The 20,904-nt window shown below is 44.9% G+C and overlaps 2 protein-coding genes and 1 non-coding gene across 4 annotated transcripts; all 3 read left to right on the top strand.

The window, feature by feature from the left end:
- On the top strand, positions 1-13,774 carry EFCAB12 (EF-hand calcium binding domain 12). The gene is made up of 9 exons (XM_074959683.1): positions 1-242; positions 1,316-1,838; positions 2,830-3,024; positions 4,116-4,278; positions 6,250-6,479; positions 7,547-7,760; positions 8,462-8,627; positions 10,694-10,762; positions 11,674-13,774. Exons 2-9 carry the CDS (start codon positions 1,329-1,331, stop codon positions 11,918-11,920), a joined length of 1,794 nt encoding a protein of 597 aa, XP_074815784.1. The 5' UTR covers positions 1-242; positions 1,316-1,328; the 3' UTR covers positions 11,921-13,774.
- Positions 13,775-15,981: 2,207 nt separating this feature from the next.
- RPL32 (ribosomal protein L32) lies at positions 15,982-20,654 on the top strand. 2 transcript variants are annotated; one of them, XM_074957567.1, is made up of 4 exons: positions 15,982-16,141; positions 17,550-17,650; positions 17,946-18,127; positions 20,474-20,654. In XM_074957567.1, exons 2-4 carry the CDS (start codon positions 17,555-17,557, stop codon positions 20,601-20,603), a joined length of 408 nt encoding a protein of 135 aa, XP_074813668.1. In that variant the 5' UTR covers positions 15,982-16,141; positions 17,550-17,554; the 3' UTR covers positions 20,604-20,654. The 2 variants fall into 2 exon arrangements, with proteins under 2 accessions (XP_074813668.1, XP_074813669.1); XM_074957568.1 differs by lacking the exon at positions 15,982-16,141 and adding an exon at positions 16,665-16,915.
- Positions 17,344-17,483, top strand: LOC141991779 (small nucleolar RNA SNORA7). Its single transcript, XR_012640466.1, has one exon. It is a non-coding gene; the product is annotated as a small nucleolar RNA SNORA7 (small nucleolar RNA).
- Positions 20,655-20,904: the final 250 nt, after the last annotated feature.

The raw sequence follows: 20,904 nt of genomic DNA, 5'->3' as shown, positions 1-20,904 counted from the left end.
ACTGCAACACTTCCCAGGCTCTGCACCAACTAACGTGCACGTGGGAGAACCCGGGGTCTTCCTCCCGCCCCGTGTCCCTGAGAGGGGCAGCCGCGGCCACCTGAGCTCCGGGGCAGCCTTGCGGGGCCCCCTGCGCACGGCGCCTTCCCTCGCTCCCTGCCCACGGGGCGGCGCGGTGGAGCTGGGTGCGGACTTGGCCCGCCCGCGGAGCGGCACAGCCAGCCTGTTCTGGGAGCAGCCAGGTAGGACAGGGCTCTGGCCCGGCCTGTTTTCCGGCGGCATGGGAAGGCGAAGGTGCCAGCGCCACGCCCATTGGCAGCCCTTTCTCGCTAAGAGCCGGTCCACTTTGGCTTGACTCTGCTGAGATGGTTTAGCTTGAGATGCTGGGTCTGATGGCTACAGCAGGGACCTTAGCAGCTGTCACTCACTCCAGCCTCAGCATAGGAATGCCTGCTGTCCAGTCACGCGTTTTAAACAATTCCATCAGCAGCTTGCGGTTGTCGGCTTGCCATTACCAACACCCAGCTGGCTGGTCTGGTTCTTGACGAAGCGGCTTAATATGTTATAAAATGAAGCAAATTTCATTTTGCTGCTGGCTGCAGGAAACGCATGCATACATATCAAATAACAAGGAGGATGCTACCTCTTACACTTGTTCTAAAGCAATATGAAGCACTAGAAAATTAGCATGATAACCTGAGCCTCTTCCAGGGTTGTGATGTCATGCCCTATACTTTGTGAATACTAATAAACACAAATCAGGACTAGAGAGATTCCAGGGTTCAGGAGCCTGTTGTGTGATGAATTACTGTGTTTAAAGCGGTCTTTTACTGGACCAAAACTATAGAATAATACAAGACCAGCCCATTTCTAACTTCATATTGACACTCTTCCCCAATCTCTCTTCTGATGAAATAGTTATAATACCAAGCTTTCCCATTGCACTTTTCATCCATAGATCTCAAAGTGCATTACAAGTAGTTCAGTATCATTATCCCCATTTTACAGGTGTCACCCAGCAGGTCAGTGGCAGAGCCAGGAATTGAACCCAAGTCTCCTGAGTCCCTGTCCAGTGCTCTGAAAGGGGCAATGTAAATGTCAAATGATTAATTTCTTATATTTTATTATAAGGAGGCCTTAGCATTGTCTGCACAGTAGTGTCCATCTAGGTTCCTTTTTATTGTATCATGTATTATTTCATCTTAGCTTTGGAAGTCATATGTGATTTCAGCTCATTGTCATTTTTTTAACGATCCCACACATATTCCGAAGCAAAATTCACACTGAATTTTGAAACAATTCCATTTGGTTTTAGTTAAGGGGACACCATGACTGGGGAAGATTTGCTCAAAGACACTACCAGCGTCAAGCCGGAACTGGTCTTACAGCACTGTTTTAAACAATACAGACTCAGAGATTTGTATCCAAAGTTTTTCTTTAAAGTGAAACCAAGTACATTTGGGCCACCCAAATCCAGACGACGCATTATTATCGCACCTCTGATGGTAAGACCAGCTTCTGCTGGTTCAAAACCCATTCAGACCACTGCCATCGATGAAAAGGAGGAAGCCGCTGCCTGGCAAGTGCATGCTGAGGTAGAAAGCTGTCCCCGCACGCCAGAAGAACCTTCAGAGGCAGATGATCTACCAAAGCTGGAAGCTTGGATAACGGAAAGGAGAAAGCTCCAGTCTCAATTGGATAGCCTTGTGGATGTTGAAAAATGGCTAGGTCAAAAACTTTGCACCACCGAGCAAGAAGATAGAGTCCTGGAAAACTTACAGGACTGCAGAGCAGTGAGGAAGGCTAAAAGGCAGTTAGCTGCGACCAGAAATCTTGAAGTAAGTGTATGCCTCATTCCTCTGTCCTTTGAATTACTGCACTGCCGCCCTTGGAAGTCACACCTCACTCTTACACTGGTCATTTGAATTTAACAACTGTAGCTAAATAGAGGGAGATTGGAGGGCAGTCAGGTCAGTTCTCTTTCTATAGGTGCTAGTATCAGTCAGGTATCCTTGCAGATTCTCATCAGTAAGATTACAGAAAGTGAGAAAATTATACTACCAACCTATTCAGATTGTTCCCCTGGAGACTAGTTACTTCTGCATAGGAAGAGGTAATTCAGCCAGGCTGCACTGGAGGAGTTTCTCTGAAATTCTGCCTTTTGGGGCAGCAGCTGCACTCTCCTGGAATTAGCTGAAAGCTCCATCCATTAAAGCTGCAGATCGACAGGGCGCAGGGCAGTCCATCTGAAGTTCCTCTGTACTAACTCCCTGCTCCCCTGGCAATACAGCTTTTGCAGTAATTATAGTGAAAACCCTGTGGTGAAAGACCCTGCAGGTTGGTGCTGCTGAATTCCTCCCCACTACACCCTCTGGGCATCCAGGAAGTTCAGAGCTTTCTATAGCTGGCCCTACCTCTCCCATCAGCACCACCTACACTACGTATAGTCCTCATGGAGTGACTTGGGCAGTGTTGGGGGCAGGGGTAAATGTGGAACAGTACTGCAGAGGTAGCACTTCCCTCTTGTGGGTCTCCAGGACAGAGGCCTCCTGGACTCCAGTTGCCTCTGCCCATGGAGGCAGAGGGGATTATATGGCCTCTAGTCAGGGTGAGGAAAGACTGAATCCAAAATAAGGTCATCCTGGAACATGCCAGGGCCAGGTCCTTTACTGGTGTAAATCAATATAACTCCATTAATGTCAATGGAGCTGTACCTATTTATACCATCAGTTTACACTCTTCACATTTCTATGTCCTGAGCCAGGAAACCTGACTGAATTTCTCATTAGGATGAAACTGATCTCATGATTATTCTTCAATCTCTTCCAGACCCTGCTGCCAAAGCACGACCTGCCTCCTCAAAGAAGAGTCATCCCCCTTATCAACGCTCCCTATCCCCAGTCCCTCATCACACTGCATAACCTTCTGCATAAACAAAAGCTCAAGATGGTGGACTTATTCAGGAAGGCGGATAAGGACAAGAAGCGGTTCATGAGATCAGACTTCATTAAAGTTATCAAGGGGGTATGCAGAAAACAGGTTAAGAATATAAGGCTGAAATTCTGACCCAATTCTGTCAGTGTAACTCTAGAGTAGCTCCCCTGAAGCCAATGATAAGGGCTGATCTTACAACGACAGGTCCTCCCCTCACCGTGGTTACAGTGATTTTAGAAATGATCTATGGGGAATTAATCTGCAGAGATTTTACTCCACAACCCAGATAGAGTGAATCCCAGCTGAGGACGAAACCCACAGACACATTGTCCAAAAGAAACTCAGAGGCCGATTCAGATTCTGCCCTGTGTGCAGATCTGCTGTTGATTTCCATAACAGTGATAATATAGCTTCCTTCACTCTGAGGGAGCTCAAGATGCTTTACAAACCATTAATTAAGCCTCACAACCCAAACTGTGAGGTAGGTGTGTGAATGGAGAGGCAATGTAGTCCAGTGGGGAGGGCACTGGACTGGACTCCAGACACCCAAGTTCTATTCCTGGCTGTCTTGCGGACCTGCTGTGTGATTTGCGTAAGTCACTTCACCTCTTTATACCACCCTTTGTCTGTAGACTGTATGTGTACAGTGCCTACCACAACAGAGCCTTGATCTCAGATGGTGCCATTAGATACTACTCTAATATGTATAGTAACAATATACATTTGGCAGATGGAGAAACTGAAGGCCAAAGTGACTTGCCCAAGGCCACCCAGCCTCTCAGTGGCAAAGCTGGGACTAGAACCCATGGATCTTAATTCCCATAGGTAATGTGCTTAATCTGCAGCAAGGGAGATTCAGGTTAGATATTAGAAAAAAAATTCTAACTTTAAGGATAGTTAACGTCTGGAATAGGGTTCAAGGGAGATTGTAGAATCCCATCACTGGAAAGTCAGGGACGGGCTAGGTTTATATGGTTCTGCCACAGCACAGGGAGCGGGACTTGATGACTTCTTGAGATCCCTTCAGCCCTACATTTCTGTGATTCTCCAGCCACCAGGCTGCACCATCTTTCAATACCATAGTAGTAGTGCACACGGAGGAACTGCAGAACTGGTCCCTAGGGCTTTATGGCAGCCTTCAATCTTATTGTGATCACATTTGAAATTTTTTCTTTTTACAGGCCAAAGTCCCTATCAGTGACAATGACCTGGAAGATGTGATCATCTTCCTTACTTCTTCAAACCGTGGGAATTTTATAACCAGTGACGATCTGGTTGAATGTCAAAATATATGGCTGGACACAATGAGAGATCAGACGAAACAACCTGGGGAGGCAAAAACAGGTAAGAAAAAGGAACCCGTGGTAGGAAAATTATTCTTCATTCTTAGGAGCATGGGAATCGCCACACTGGGTCCAACCCCAGGTCCATTTAGTACAACATCCTGTCTCCAACAAGGGGCAGCACCAGATGCTTCAGATGAAGTGTAAGATCCCCGCAGTAGCCAGATGTGGGATAATCTGCCCCCCACATTAGGTCTCATCCTGGTCACTAATAGAGATTTGCTTAAACCCTAAGTTTAATATCCCTTCCAGAATTTGGTTGACATTCTTGGCCCCCTCCAGCCAGATGGCTGAAAACTAGAACCTTTTACACAAATGCCCTTCCACTAAAACTCTGGGGGTTTGGATAGAATGGAACCAAGATTCAAGCCACCCCTGGTTTTGAAAAACCAAAACCCAACCTCCTTGGCTCATCTCTACGTGAAAGCTTGTCCCGGTACACGTGTTACCTTATGCTACAGTCTCACCAGTCAAGACGTGAAAGGAGAAATACCTAGAAGTCCTGAGAAATACATAGCACTTTACAGCTTCAAAATACCCTGCAAACATTAATTTATTCCTCAGAGCAATTAATTTATATTTCTAAAGTGCTTTGAGAGCCTCAGAGGAAAGACACTAGAGAAGGCCACAGTATTATTAAAGTAATAGGATTAAAGACAAATATCCCATTGGGGTAAGCATCTTTATTTGTATTGTATAGCTGAGTAAACTGAGGCACAGAGAGGTTAAGTGACTTGCCCACGGCCCAGTGGTGAGTCAGTGTTGGAGCTGGGAACAGAACTCAGCGTGCCTCACACCAAGTCCTGTGCTCAGATGTTTCCTACAAACACTTATTTGGAGGGTTACAATTTAGTTCTCCCCCAGTTCAGACCTATCTCTACCACTGTTGTTGGGAAACAAAGGTCTGATTCTGAAGGAATGTGACAGAAGGCAGCATTTGCCAAGCATTTGCAAGTTGAGCTTTCATTTAGGAAAATGAAATCAGACACCACGCCACTTTCCAACTCTGCCATGTGTCGTTAAAGGGCTCCCCTTATTTTAAGTCTTCATAATATGATCCTCCCTCTCTTTTCTTACGTGCTTTGAAATGGTTAACAATATCGACATTTAAAGCATCATTCTTGGCTTCTGAACGAGCAGCCACTGAACCGAACAAAGCAGCTCACGCAGCAGAACTATTGTTTCAGGCTCCCTGCTACTTCAGGCAGACATCCCTGCGTTGATTATGTTTGGGTCACATTTTGATGGTTTTCTCTGAAACCATAACAGCGAGAGACTCCCTTTTTTTCAACAGAAAGTTGAGAGTCAGAGTCTGGAGAATAATAGAGAGCTCTTGCCACCCTCTGCCCCCCTCATCCTCCCTCAAGCTAGTTCTGGTCTCTCTACTCCCTCTGCCCCCAGCTAGTCCTCCTTGCAGTGGGCACTTTGGGAAACAGTGCTGTACGATCAATGTTATCTAATGTCAAACAAATTCTCTCTCAAATAAAGGTGGGAGGTAACATAGTCCAGCTGTGAGATTGGGAATCAGGGGATCTGGATTTTGGCCCCGGCAGAGATTTACTTGTAAAAGTCAGTCTGCTTCTCTGTATCTCAGTTTCCCTATGTATAAAATGTGGATAAATGACACATCCTCTTTTGTAAAGCTCTTGTGAATCAAGTGTTATCATTTGTAAAGGTGGCGGGGGAGGAGGGTCAACATAAATCCAGGAAGATTTACTTTCAAGACTTTTTAATAAAGCACTTCAAGGAATCATTTCAAACTAAAGGTGGGTTCAGTTGTAAAATGTGGGTCTGGCAACAAATCTGGATCCAAAGCTCAAGGCTGTTGGTATCCAAAGTTCCAGTCTAAGCCTGTTGCTAACTCAAATTTGCACAAAAAGCAAAGTTCATTCTTTCATGAGTTCTGATCAGTTCAGAAGTTTATTTTCTGCTACATGCTAAGATAATGTCTTCATTTCTTGTTAATCTACAGCGTGTCCCCAGCTTCACACCCGAAAAGCTCTTTCTAAAACTGTTAGTCGTCCAGCATCTGCTGCTGGCAAAACCAAAGAGACACAGCCACTTGCTCCTAGTAAACCTGGAGCAAAATTAACGCTGTTAGAAGTTCCTCTTATCCACACCAAGCCGAATCAGAGACCTCTGAGCTATGAGGAAATGGAGGAGGTTGGGAAGAGATGCAGAGAGAGGAAACGATGGGAGAAGGTACTGCATATCTGCAGAGAAATTATTCATTTACTTATGCTTTGCATTTCAGGCCTTCCCATGAGTCTGATAGATTGAGGATGAAATAGCAGTTTAGAAAAACCAAACCAAACCAAGGGCTTTTAATGTGAATATTATTGATCAGTAATCTTTTGCCCTTCTGTATGTAGCACCTTCTATCTGATGCTCTCCCTTTATAAACAATTAATTTTGACTCCAGCACTCTGAGGTATAGGTATTTTATTCCTTTTCTTACAGAGGGGTAAAGAGAGGCACAGCTAAATTTAAGTGATTTACATCCCCAGAATGGAAAGTCGATCCAGGTCATCTTTTCTACTCCATCTGCTCACCAAAACAGGATTAGTCCCTATGGGATATCTGCAAGTACTTTGTCCTGTCTTGTTTTCTATATATCCCGCAGCAGGACTCACAATGAGTCAGTAGCAGAGTTGGGAATAGAACTCAGTGAGTTCTGGCTCCCACCACTGTGTGCTGTAACCACTACGTAGCACTGCTGCTGGGAGAGGTTCTTAAAAAAAAGAAACAGGGTGCATTGGCCCAGCTATTTGCACCTTCTGAAACTAACAATCTCACCTCCCAGGTTTGATGAATCTCCAGGGCACACACTGTAATGGAAATTAATGCTAAAGACATTCCAAGAGCAAGGGGAACAAAACTATAAGGCTCAGTTTTTCAAAAGATCTCCGAAAAATAGGACCACAATGTTTTCTAGTGCAAACTCTTGTGCAATTCACTGCGGTGCAGACAACTAATGCACCACTTGAAATGGGGCTTATGCAGGATATGAGGGTGCATGGGCCTTGTACTGGCCCTCTACCCAAGATGGATTTCATCCACAAACCGGTGCCTGTGCTCATGAAAACAGTGTTACCCATTTTGCATGCACAGAATTCCATTGTACACACAAATGGTGCCTTATGAGCCACATTCATCCCTGGCGTAACTTCACTGAGGTGAGTGGAATTACACCAGGGATTCATTTAGACCTTTGGCCATGAAAATGTTCTATCCAGCTACACTAATGGGGACCTGCCCTTTACTTGCAGGCGAAGGTCAACCCAATACAATGGCTGGAATGCTGTCGGCTGGTGAGATCTGGAAACAAGGCCATTGATGAACATTGCTTGCCATCTACAATGGATAGTGAAATGGGGGAAATAACGGATCAGCATCGAAGGACCTGCTACATGGTCTATCTGCAGTGTCTCAAATTATGCAAGGAATATAACATTCCACTTACCGAAAAGGTCCTGGAAAAAGGTAAGGCAAAACCTCGGGCTTGGTGTAAATGTGCTACCTCAGAACAATTCAGGCTAAGCTTTGCTCGCCAGCCCAAATGCATGGCTCTTATTTTAGGGTGGGAAACAGACGCTTAAGTAGATAGGTGAAGAATGAGGGGTATTTGCAGTTCCATGTACAGCAACAGGACTGGTCTAGCAGTGGATGCTGCTGGTTAGGATTAAAATACATTGAGAGAGCTAGGGCAGGATTGGAATAGCAAGGGGTGCTCCAGATCAGGATTCGCAAAAAGAAAAGGAGTACTTGTGGCACCTTAGAGACTAACTCTAAGGTGCCACAAGTTCTCCTTTTCTTTTTGTGAATACAGACTAACACGGCTGTTACTCTGAAACAGATCAGGATTGAGGCTCCTGGGGGAGAGCAGTGTTAGGAGATTCCAGCTCAGCATAGCAAGAGATACCGCAGGTGAAGACAAGAGATGGTCTGGCACATGTGGGATGGAGCAGGACTGGAATAGCGGGAGTGCCGCAGGTCAGGATTGAAGAGCATTGGGAGAGCTCTGTAGGTTAAGCTTGCACGGGGTCTGCCTGCACTACGCCAGACTCAACACATTTCAGTTAGTCCCTCACTTCACTGAGCTCATAATCCATTCAAAACGTTTAGCAGGTCATGTGCCATACAGTTATTACGGCTTTGTTTTTAATTGTGTTCTTTCCTGACAGCCCTGCTGTACCCAGGAGACAAAATAATAAAAGAAGGAGCATACGTGCGGAAGATCAGACAGCCGGGGGGTCCCTACACAACAATGGATGGGAGTCACCACCAAAGACGACTGCTTTTAAGCAAACAAGAATTAAGAAATGCATTAAAAGGGGATGCCAAAAATGGGTTTGTTCAAAGAGTTTCTACTGTAGTGGACCATGTAGTGGGCTATAAACTATAGCGACTTATCTCCAAGCAGCAGCATGGCCTAGTGGCTAAAACACTGGACTGGAAGTCAGGATACCAGGGGTCTTTTCCAATTTCTGCCACTGATCTGCTGTGTGACCTTGAGCAAATCACTTCACTTTTTCTGTTTCTTTGTTTCTCTTCTTGTCCTTTGTCTATTTAGAGCGTAAGATCTTTGGAGCAGAGACTTGGTGTATGTCAAATGCTAACACAATGGTGCCCCAGTCTTAGTTTAATAATATTTAAAAGGGATGCTTGTACAACATCAGTAGGCAGGCTTCAGGCTTTTTGGAGGGTTAGGCAAGCAGGCAAAAGTTGTTGGTTTTGGTGGGGAATGAGAATTTTCCTCCACTAGCTCAAGTGTCTCTTCCAGGGCATGTCTACACTATAGCACAGTGGTTTTCAAACTTTTTTTTTGGTGACCCAGTTGAAGAAAATTGTTGATGCCCACGACCCAACAGAGCTGGGGATGAGGGGTTTGGGAGGGGCTCAGGGCTGGGGCAGAGGGTTGGGGTACAGGGCTGAGCGCTGCGGGGTGGGGCCAGGAATGGGGGGCTCAGGGTGTGTGTGGGGGGTCTGGGCTGGGGCAGGGCGTTAGGGTGTGGGAGGGGTCAGGGCTCTGGGTGCAGGCTCTGGGGTGGGGCCAGGGATGAGCAGTTTGGGGTGCAGAAAGGGGCTCCAGGTTTGGAGGGAGCTCAGGGCTGCGGCAGGGGATTGGGGCGCAGGTTTACCTCGGGCGGCTCCCGGTCAGCGGCGCAGCAGGGGTGCCTGCCTGCCCTGGCACCACAGACCATACTGTGCCCTGGAAGCGGCCAGCAGCAGGTCCGGCTCCTAGGCAGAAGCGCAAAAGTGGCTCCGCATGGCTCTCACCCGCAGGCAGCATCCCCCGCCTCCCCCCCACACACTCCCATTGGCTGGGAACCAGACAATGGGAATGCAGAGCCAGTGCTCGGGGCAGGGGCAACGCGCGGAGCCCAGTGGCCCCCCCCATCTAGGAGCCGGACCTGCTGCTGGCCGCTTCCAAGGCACAGCGCAGCATCAGAACAGATAGGGACTAGTCTGCCTTAGCCAGGCAGAACCGCTGACGGGACTTTTAACGGCCCAGTCGGCGGTGCTGACCAGAGCCGCCGCGATCCAGTGCCTTACATTCCCTGACCCAGTACTGGGTCACGATCCGCAGTTTGAAAACCACTGCTATAGCAGATGACCATGTTTGCTTTAGGTATGCAGCAAGCAGTTTCCACTGCTGGCCCTGTGTTCCAGTGTCCATGAGACACAAGGGAAAGTCACACACACTATGCCCAATTCTCCTGTTACTGACACTGGTTTGACAACAGTGTAACTCCACTGAAGTCAACTACTTACGTGAATGTAAGTAAGAGAAGAATCAGATTCAATGAGTCGAAATATTCCTGCTGCCATCTTGTGATTCATTCTTCTTTGCCCAAACCTCATTTTGCTGGCCCTTCTGGCGAGACACAATACAGCACCCAATATGGTATGTGTCTGTAGTGGGATGAAATACATTTGGGGGCAGCCTCTGATAAGATCATGACAGTGAGTGACCCAGATTCTCCTCTCAGTTATACTGACACTGTTGCACTGAAGGCAGTGTGGTTGCCCTGGTGTCAATGTGTGTTGTCATCTGTACAAAGGGGCTAGTGCTATTTACCCACCTACCTCATAGGGGCGTTGGGAGGATTGCTTCATTGATGTCTGTACAGTGCCTTGAACTTACCAAGTGCTATACAGATGTTAAGTATTCTTATGTACCATGATGATGGTGAAAACCTGAACAGAATGTGGAGCACATGTACAATTACTTATTCAGCATCTTTTCCCACTGCATTATTATTTACGTAGCTCCATGGATACACCTGATAATTTACAGACATGTAGAAAGACAAGGGAATTTTCCCCAATGAGCTTCCAGTCTGTTGGTTGAGATCTCTACCAAAAAGTGTATTCATAGTTTGAAACAATTCCTGTTTTATCTTCCCTGCTAGAATGCATGGAAAGCAGAAGGCACACAGAGGCAGCTGGATGTCATTTGAGGATTATGAACAGTTAACAAGGTCTGTGCAGAGAATGGTTTACTCCATATATAACAGTGAAGCAGAGACAACCAATAGCTAGGTTGGCTTCAAGAACACTTTTTCCCAACAACCAGTCAGACGCAGCTTTCATCAGAAGCTACTGGAGTTCTGAAGCCTTGTCAGTATGGGAGAGTTTTACCAGTTATACTGGTATAGCTTTACAGAGTAGGTATACTGCTATAACCTCATATGTAGATGCACTTGTACCAGAATACGGGTGGCCATATGGTGGGTTATAAATACATATAATTTAATATAATTCTGCCTGCATTTTTACTGTGGTCATGGGTGGCCAGTGACCCAGCCATTGGGGGAGGGTAGCCCCCTTTCCCTCCCCTTTCCCCACAGGAGCCCAGAGCACCCCCAGCACTGGGCCACTGGGCAGCACAGATGCAGTGCCCCAGCCCCAAAGCGCTGGGTGGCACGGCCGCAGCGCCGCCAGCGCCTGGCTGCCGGTGGCACAGTCCAAGCTCTAGGTGGGCAGCGCGGCCCCAGCGCCAGCTGCCCCAAGTCTTTGCGGCAGGCTGCCCAGCCCCAGCCAGCCTGGGCCAGGGCAGAGCGTCGGGAACTGCAGGAGGGGAACGGGAGAAGAGCATGGCCGGGACCACAGCAGGCTGTTTGGGGAGGCACAGCCTCCCCCAACCCATGATACCCGCCACCCATGACTATGGTTTTATTTCAGTATGTGGCTCTCTGCCACTTTCTATCCTGAGCTGTTCTGCCATGTTCCTGTTAAACAACTGCCACATTCCACCCCACAACTGGCTGCATTTCAGTGATGGCTAAAGAAATCCCTGGACAATGAATATAATTAATTGAGCATTTTGGTTTCTTTAAGTGAAAGGCATTATAAAAATATGTTACTGATTATTTTAGCTCATATTTTTCAGACGTCTGCACGTGAAGTGGTCCAATCAGAGCTACAAGTCTCACGACAATAACTTCTGGCCAGGTCACCTTCTGGACAAGCTGCGTATTTATCTCCCACAGATAGAGCCTAATCAGGAGCATGCCCTGTTCAGCTATGTTCGTCCAACACCACCTGTCTATCCTGGCATCTACAACCCACACCGCAGCTGGCCAATCAGTGACCAGGGATACGTGACCTATGGAAATACTGAGACTCAAAAGTATTGATGTTCTCTGGGACAGTAATACTATGCATAATGAAAGCTTTGTGATCCCTCAGTCACCTCCATGGACTTAGGCCACCATCATAAGCAAAATAAAGCTATAAAAGTATGCATTCCCAAAGTTATGGGGGACTTGATAGACAATGAAATACAGAGCAGTTCACTTTTAGATTGGCAAGTTTCTGTTCCTTGTGACTCATAACACAAGACCTGGGGATATTCAATGAAACTGAAAGGTGGCAAATTCAAAACTGATAATATTAGACTGTGGAACTCATCACCACAAGACATTGTTGAGGCTAAGAATGTAGTAAGATTCAAAAAGGGATGGAGCACTCATAAAGATAACAAGAATAACTAGACTTATAATAGTTAATGCTAAATAAAAATTCTGGGAGAGATATTAACCTCATGCTTCAAGACAGAAAACAAATTCTAACTATTAAGGATCAGGATAAAACCTAATTTGGGGGTCAGATTATTCCACATCCATCTACGGTAGAGTTTCTTGCACTTTCCACTGAAGCGTCTGGTAGTAGCCACTGTCCAAGACAGACTGAAAAGGAGTACTTGTGGCACCTTAGAGACTAACCAATTTATTTGAGCATAAGCTGTCGTGAGATACTGTAGCTCACGAAAGCTTATGCTCAAATAAATTAGTTAGTCTCTAAGGTGCCACTAGTACTCCTTTTCTTTTTGCGAATACAGACTAACACGGCTGCTACTCTGAAACCTGTCCAAGACAGGATACTACACTCAGATCTGATTGAATCTGGCAATTCCTCTGTTCCTGTGATTCAAATCCAGCTCTTTGGTGACCCATGTAAAATGCACTTGGCAAGTCTTAGTCTAGTTTCCACCAGCAGATAGGTCCAAGTCATAAAAAATGCCATCACAACTAGCCCCGCTTACTGGCAGCCTTGGGATGGAAGAGTGAGTGGACCATGATGGTGACTAAACTAACCTGTCACACCCGTAGAGGTCAGGGTCAAGGCACATGGGTGTGGAAGGGCAGGGGAAATTTGCCTTCCTGCTGCCCACACTGTACCTGTTCAGAAGGATTTCGGTTTCCGTGATAAAAATGTCTCGATGGACCAACACTTGAAACCTGCTAATTCTCACACAGCTTGAGGACACTAGACTATGAGAGAAGGAACACTGGTTGTTGGGACACTGGTCTTATCCCAGCCCCTTTGAGAGAATGATGGGATCTTTAACTGCCACCTGCTCAGCCAGAGATGGGGGTAGTGACCCCAATTTAATTTAACAGGCTGATGAAAGATTTAAATATAAATATAGATATAAATAAATAAATGTACCTTTCTCCTCCCCTTGCCCACCCTGCCCCTGCAACAACAACAGAAAAGAAAAAGCAAATCCCACAGGGAAGGAAAGTTTATTTTAAAACATTTTTCAACAGCAGGTTCTGACGCAGAGTTTTCATGCTATACGGAATGCATGTTTTAGCAATTCATTTTGAACTGTATCTTCTTTCTTCAAAACACAGTACATGTAGCAGCCAAATGGAATTTATGGAGATCTCTCAGTAACATGGATTATGGTTATTTAGCTATGCTGTATAAAATTTAACCAGACAGTTCCAGGCATAAAGAACTTTCCTTGAAAATATTTATGAACTAGTTAGTAAATAGAAAAACTTTAGAACAGTGAATGTTATGCACTTCACAGTACTGTGAATAGCTGGTGTCAATCAGAAAAGTAAAGGAGTAAGGAGAGATTGTAAGGAGAGATGTGTAGGATAACACCCATTTTTTCGTGTTCTGTGTGTATATAAATCTCCTTACTGTATTTTCCACTGAATGCATCCGATGAAGTGAGCTGTAGCTCACGAAAGCTTATGCTCAAATAAATTGGTTAGTCTCTAAGGTGCCACTAGTACTCCTTTTCTTTTTGCGAATACAGACTAACACGGCTGCTACTCTGAAACCAATCAGAAAAGTGTAGTTACAAAAATGCCTCAAAAATAAAGATCAAGGTTGTTTTTTACATTAAGTGATGGCTTTATTCATAAAATACAATGTACATGATTGATTTTTTTTTTTAAAAAAAGATCTGCTCTAGGAATTATCTTGGGGAAGGTCACTGGCCTGTGCTGTGTAAGACGTCAGAGTAGATGATCACAATGGCCCCTTCTGGCCTTTGAACATATGAAACAATAAATGGGTTTATTCAATTTGTTAAATCACTAGTCACATTGGAAACTTTCAGAGTTTAAAATTCTAACGGTGATGTCTGCTAAGCAGGTTTAATGCACCTTGTTCATTGCTGAGTGACCCAAGTAAAATTCAAGAGAATGCACCAGCATGTGTTAATACTGATTGGGCTTGAGTGGAACGTTAACTGACGATCAGCAGCACCGCTGGGGAGATGTGGGAACAGGAGCAAATGACGAGTGGTGAACTGCTATTTTAACAGAAAATTACAAAGGATAACATCCCAAGAGATCCCAGAGTGCTTTGCAGGCATCATCTGCTACTATTGAAATGCACCAGCAAGCAGGTTGGTGTGGTAGTCTTTACAACTTCTCAGTCTGTGCTCCTCAAATAACCCCTGCTCCACACAGAGCTTAAAGCCATAATTAGGGCCCCCTTTATACTTAACTTTAAGCACAAGAGTAGTCCCATTAACTTCCAGGAGTCTACTCAGGAGTTTAAAGTTAAAACAGATACATAGGTGCTTGCAAGACTGGAACCTAGAACTAGAATATCTCGACAGGAGAGGATAGAGATGGGATCTTACAAAAATATGATAGAATCCTCAAACAAGCTTAGCAAGGGTATAAATGGGATTCTGAAGGAAAAGATATAAACAGATAAAATATGTTCCCAAAGACTTGATATACCATTGAAAGCTTTAAGAACATTCTAGTCCCAGGGTTCTCTAAAAGTACATCCACTCAACAGAGCCCCACTTGAGTCCCTGTTTAGAATCCATTGATTCATTTCATTTTATGGTTTAGCCCTATCACAGTAGGTACCTGGACCTCCCAGGTGCATGCCATAAGAGAGGCAGCAAACTACCTCCTGTGGCCCTATGGACTTAATCCCAGCCATATAGGGTAACCTCACCCTAAAGTAAAATTATTAGAAAAATACCAATTTCTTCCTTTGCTGGTAACCTGTAGTGACTGTCAAATTATCCCAAAGCCTATTTTTAGGCAGGGAACTAAGGGATACATTTTAAAAACTAGAATTGCAAGGGCAATGTAGGGACACAGAATGCAGTTATTGTACCTAGATTTGGTTATATCCTCAGGGTGAAGAGCTAGTCTTGTCATAAGTGCCAGGTGGTTTTTAATCACCAGGGCAGCCAAAACTTCCCAGCTTAGTTTTACATCCTGTCCAGAAATATTACTAATTGCATGATCCACTTGGATCCAGTTGCAGGAGGACTGAAACCTAAGTAAAACTCAGAAAATTAAACATTGCCTACAGGGTGAGCTTTGAGAAAAACACCACAGTTTATGACCTGTGATAAAAACAGCAAAAGCTGACAACACTAGCAAGAAACAGACATTTAAGAAATATTTTATCTGGAAACTTCCTAAAAACCTAAGAAAAATACTTTATATTAATAGAAAATACATCGTAAAGAGTTGCTATGGGTATCTCTATTAGTATTACATTATTATAAAATATTGATTTTGTAAAGCAACATTTTATGCAACCAACAATCCATATTTGGAGCTTTGTTACCTGACAATTTCCCGTGAAGACGCAGGAAAAAAACAGTGTTAATGAAATGAAAAAAGTAAATAAATTAATACAGCCAAAAAAGCTCAGTAATCTGCCCTTGGGTGCCATGTGGCATCAACTCTGCAGTATCCGAAACCTGCCACTAGATGGCCCTCAGACAGTTGTATCAGTACTGGCGGAAGTAGTTTCATTCTCGCTCCTCTGGCAGTTGCCGATGCCGTTAACGGAAGTTGTTTGGGACAGGTCCTGGCAGATTATAGTTGCTATTATTGTAGAAAAACTACGAGTCATTTTAACAACTGTTATGCTCTGAAATAATTACTCTTTGGTCTTCATCTAACCAGCGTAGTTATTAGGTTTAGGAGGCTGGTTCCGATTCCCCCTTTCTGGGTCGTGATCAGGGATCTGGCCTGCCAGGACCTTCAGGAGTCACCTCATCAGCCCGCGCGCTCTTCCGCTCGCTCTCTCTCAGCGGCGCTGCCTCTCAGGGTGGCCGCCATTACCAACTGGTAAGTCCCGCGCCCGCCCGGATCCGTCGCCATCGGTGCCTGGGGGACCTGCTAGCCTGGCCCTGCAGTCTCCCAAGGCCCGTTGGCGGCCCCCCGCTTTAGCGCTCCGGGGTATTTCCCGGCGGGGGTGGATTATTGCGGCCGCGGAGCCGGGTTCGGGATCCAGGGAAAGGGGGGTTGGCGAGCTTGGGGCGGGGGGGGCCGCGCCGGAGGGGCGAGTTCTGGGCTCCCCAGCCGAAGGGGTGGCCTCGCTCGCCGGCCCTGGGAAAGCAGGGAGTCGAGCAGGCGACCCCCAGCGCTGGGTGACGGGAGCTTTCTTCCTTCTCCCAGCTCTGGGCCGGACGGGGGAGGGGTGGACGGGGGGCGGGGTTCTCCGAATTCTGGGGACGCCGGGGCTGCAGCTTGGGGAAGCGGGGGACTGTCCCCCCACGTCTGCAGGGGCTCCAGCGTCGCCTCGGCTGCGCGCCTGGAAACCCAGTAGCAAGAGAACTGCTTAGGGCGTGGGGGAGCGAGGCATAATGGAAACCTACAAACCAGCACAAGGGCTTGGCTGTAGGATCCCCCCCAAATGCCCTCCTTCCTCTGAGTGGTAATTTACTCACACGAGTGGTGGCTGCGCGGTCACTCATCTAATCTCTTTATACTACTGTGCTGAACATCCTAGTAGCTGAGCATCGTTCACCGGTAGTCAACCAAGATCGCACTGGAAATCCCAATTTAAAGTGGTTGCATAAGCCACTGTGTTGGCCAGTGGAAGTGGGAGCCTTGCTGTAGGTAAGGGAAGGCCCTTGAGGGTCAATGCTAGAGGGAAACTGCATATTTTCATATATATGCATATCATATATATCATATGCAAACTCCAATTGCATAGGAGAAACCAAAAAGTTCTTCAATGGACAACTCAAGTTGAAATAGCATCTGCTGAGGTGATACTGAAGAGCTCTAGCTGGGATGGGGTGCAAGATTATATTTTCTTTTCTAGTTTGTATGGAATGGAGACTAGTACGTGCTGCAAGGATGGCTTTTTGACTCAGCAGTTTGGGCACAAATTGGAAGGAGTCTAGCAACAACCACAGAATTGGGAGGATGGGCAGGATCATTTGGGAATTAAGCTCCTAAAAACATCTTGTTGAAGGTCTATATGACATGACTTGCAAAGACATTTTATTCCCAAATAATTTTGACTTGTGTGAGCAAAATGAGACCTCCCCGGGACCGCATCTGGAGAGCTTTCAGTACTCTTCCAGCTTCGGAAGCAGGAGGGAGAACTACTGCAGAGGAATACCCATTCCATTAGTAGCTTTGGAAGTGGCTAGTTAATGGAAGGCAATCTGCTACAGGTTTGGGTGAGATAACTTATTGCTATCTTGTTTTGTGTTCTTTCTTATCCCTGTTTTATCTATCTTAGACACCATGCCTGCCCTCCGACCCCTGGTGAAACCTAAGATCGTCAAGAAGAGAACCAAGAAGTTCATCCGCCATCAATCAGATCGCTATGTCAAGATCAAGGTATGCATCCCTCTGAACCAAAAAAAAAATTGGAGTGTTTAAATCTTAAAGTCTGAGATGTGATTATATTTAGGAGCTGTTATGAGGTAAAACATAAAAAGTACCTTTAATTATCAAGAATCAGAAATGTGGATTTTCTGTAATAACACTATGGTAGAGGTTCCTTGCAGATGTGCTTGTAATGTTGTAGGATGAGACATTTTTGAATGAAAAAGACCACGTCCACCCTGAATCTTTGCATTTATTCTTCATGATTGTGCAATTGTATTCTTAAAACTTCCTTGCATTTCCCTAGCGCAACTGGCGTAAACCAAGAGGTATCGATAACAGAGCTCGCAGGAGGTTCAAGGGCCAAATCTTGATGCCCAACATTGGCTATGGTAGCAATAAAAAGACGAAACACATGCTACCCACCGGATTCAAAAAGTTTTTGGTCCACAATGTCAAAGAACTTGAGGTGCTGATGATGAGTAACAAGTAAGTTGGGAAAGATTTCTTAACCTACCCTGGTATTCTGTGATGCAGGTTTACACTTCAGTTCTGTTGTAATTTTGATCACAAAATCAAGGTTCTCAAGGGGCGGGGCGGGGCGGGGAGCAGGAGTCCAGGGCAGGTTGCAAGGGAGGGGAGAGATCTAGTGAAATAGTTAGAAACTGCTAGATTTTTAAGCCTGAGTGAGATGCTCTGTTCTCTCTTTCTCCTGCCTTTGCCTCTCGCTGGAGCTACTCCCTCTTCTTGCCCATCTATACCATGCTTTGCTCCCAGGAAGCACCATGCCATTATTCAGGGCCTTAGCTAATTGGGGCCTCAATCATGTTTGGAGGCCTTTGGACACTGACCTATGAATAAGAGGATGAACATGTAGTTCTGCTTGTCAAAGTATTTGACTCTTTGACATCTCTAAGTGGAACTTTCCTGGAGTAGAATGTGGGAGGGGATGAAACTAAACTTGCCCTACCCCGCAACTGCTCTAACTACCCTTGTACAGCATTCCTGTCCCTCAGCAATATCAACTTGCTGACCAGCCTTCACCCTCCAACTCAAAACCAAGCCATGGTTTCTTGCTGTTCCTGTAATACCACAGTTCTTTTTCGAACACCAAAGGACTGTAAGATTTGACCATAAAGGATTTTGGGAATTGAGGTCAAAAATCAAGGTTGTATTTGAGTTTTGGGATCCTAGGTGGAGAGAGGTTGAGAACACCTTGATTAAAAACAGAATCTTGGCTGTACCTGCCTTCTTGTTTCCCCTTCAATTATGTCCCCTTCCTGGGATGTTAAACATTCTATTTAAGTACAGTGCATCGTCTTCAGCCTTTAGGAGAAGATCATTTTATGATCAAACATTCAAAGGCTAGAAGTAATTTTGAACTTTGATTAAACAAACCCTAAACTTTGCTTTGTATAGGTTTTTGTAGATTGATCTTATTCCTGTGAGACAGGTTTCCTGAGTAACTACATTTATAGAACCATAAAAATGTAGGGTGGAGGGGCCCTGGAGAAGTCATGTAGTCCTCATTAACTAGTGCTGAGCAGGACCAAGTATAGACAGACCACTGTCAGGAAAGGCCTAGTTAATCTGTTCTTTAAAACTTCCAGTGATGGGGATTCAACAACCTCCCTTTTAACTTATTTCAGTATTTAAACTCCTTAACTGTAAGTATCATGATTTGGTCTTAATATCACATCAAAGTCAGGGTCTGCTTTGGCAATGTGCTGAATATTTCAATGTCTACAAACTGCTGCAGCAGCATCCTAGGAAATAGTACTAGGCAGATGGATTTGCTTTCATTAACTTGACATTTAGGTGCTGGAAAGACAGTAATGATTTAGGAATCATGTGCTTGCATTTTTCTTAATATAATATTTGCTAAAAATTGCACAAGCAGAAGATCGTAGGCATATGTACTAGCTAATAGAGGCTTTATAAAATGTCAAACTTAATTGTTTAAACAGTAACCTTTTACCCTTGTAAATGCATCTGACTTGTGTATTGTAGGAAACATATTTGGTCCCTGGTATATTTTGAATTGCATTTTCTCACTACGTATTACATTTTGCTGTAACTAAACTGAGCTGGAATTATCGGTGGTAGGGCCTGAGTCGCAACTGGCATGAGTGGATGCAACTTAGCTGTTTTCATTGGATCTGTGCTGCCTTATTCCAGCAGTAACTTGACCCTAGGATGTTATAGGGATAATGCAGAGAAATGGGATCAGGAGAGGAAAATGCAGTTGACATTTGAAGAAAACTGTAGACAGTTCAGTAGCAGAGATGGGGAGTGTGTTGCTACTTGGGATCAGGAAGCTGGTACTAATATCATGTGATTTGACACACTGTCCTACTACAAGAGTTCATCTACTGCAGTAGGCAGATGAGAAAGGAAATGAAGTGCAAGTGAAATGTTTGTGGGCTGTTAAACTTGTAGATTTTGCTAAAATACCAGCTTAAAACCTAAACTGATCTTTAACATGGTGTTTCAGAATTTAGATTTAATGTTTACATTCAAATTTAAGCCTATTTAGTCCTAGTTATAAATAGTCCAGAAAAATGTTGCAGAGGAGCTTCTCACAAGAGGCACTGTGTACACTTTTAATCTGTTTTGTTTCTAACTGCCTGAATCATTAATTATCATTGATTCTTCAAATATTTATTTTTACTTAGAGCTGCTTGCTTGTTCTTTCCCTACAGAATGCATGCACACTTAGCTCAACGTTTCCATTCTTGTGTTGCTTAAAGGGGGAGATCTTTTTTCCTAGACTGAATTGAATATTGGCCTGCTTTATGCTGCTGAAATATTGATTCTTTTTCTGTATTTTAATAGGTCTTATTGTGCAGAGATTGCTCACAATGTTTCCTCCAAGAACCGCAAGGTAATTGTAGAGCGAGCAGCTCAGCTTGCTATCAAGATCACCAATCCAAATGCCAGACTGCGCAGTGAGGAAAATGAATAAATGGGCTCCTCCTTTGTGTAACTGTATTTAATAAAATACAAAAATCCACAATGTGGTGGTGTGTGTTGAATGGTTGTATTAAGTCTTCATCAGACCAGGTATCAATGAAGATGATCTCCCTATAAAATACTAGTGAAAAAGTGAGATTAAAGGCAGACTGTGTCAGTTTTCCCTTGGTGCTGTTCTTAAAAAGATGGAGGGAAGGAACTGCACTATAGCTATGGTGTGAAGTTACACTGGTACTGAATTAGTCTTTCATAGTGTAAGCGTAGAAAGCTTATTGACTTCAAAATGAGGCTGC

This window comes from Natator depressus, chromosome 7 (genome assembly GCF_965152275.1).
Source record: "Natator depressus isolate rNatDep1 chromosome 7, rNatDep2.hap1, whole genome shotgun sequence".
In the NCBI taxonomy this organism is placed as follows: domain Eukaryota; kingdom Metazoa; phylum Chordata; order Testudines; family Cheloniidae; genus Natator; species Natator depressus.
This window is presented reverse-complemented; position numbering and strand designations above follow the sequence as displayed.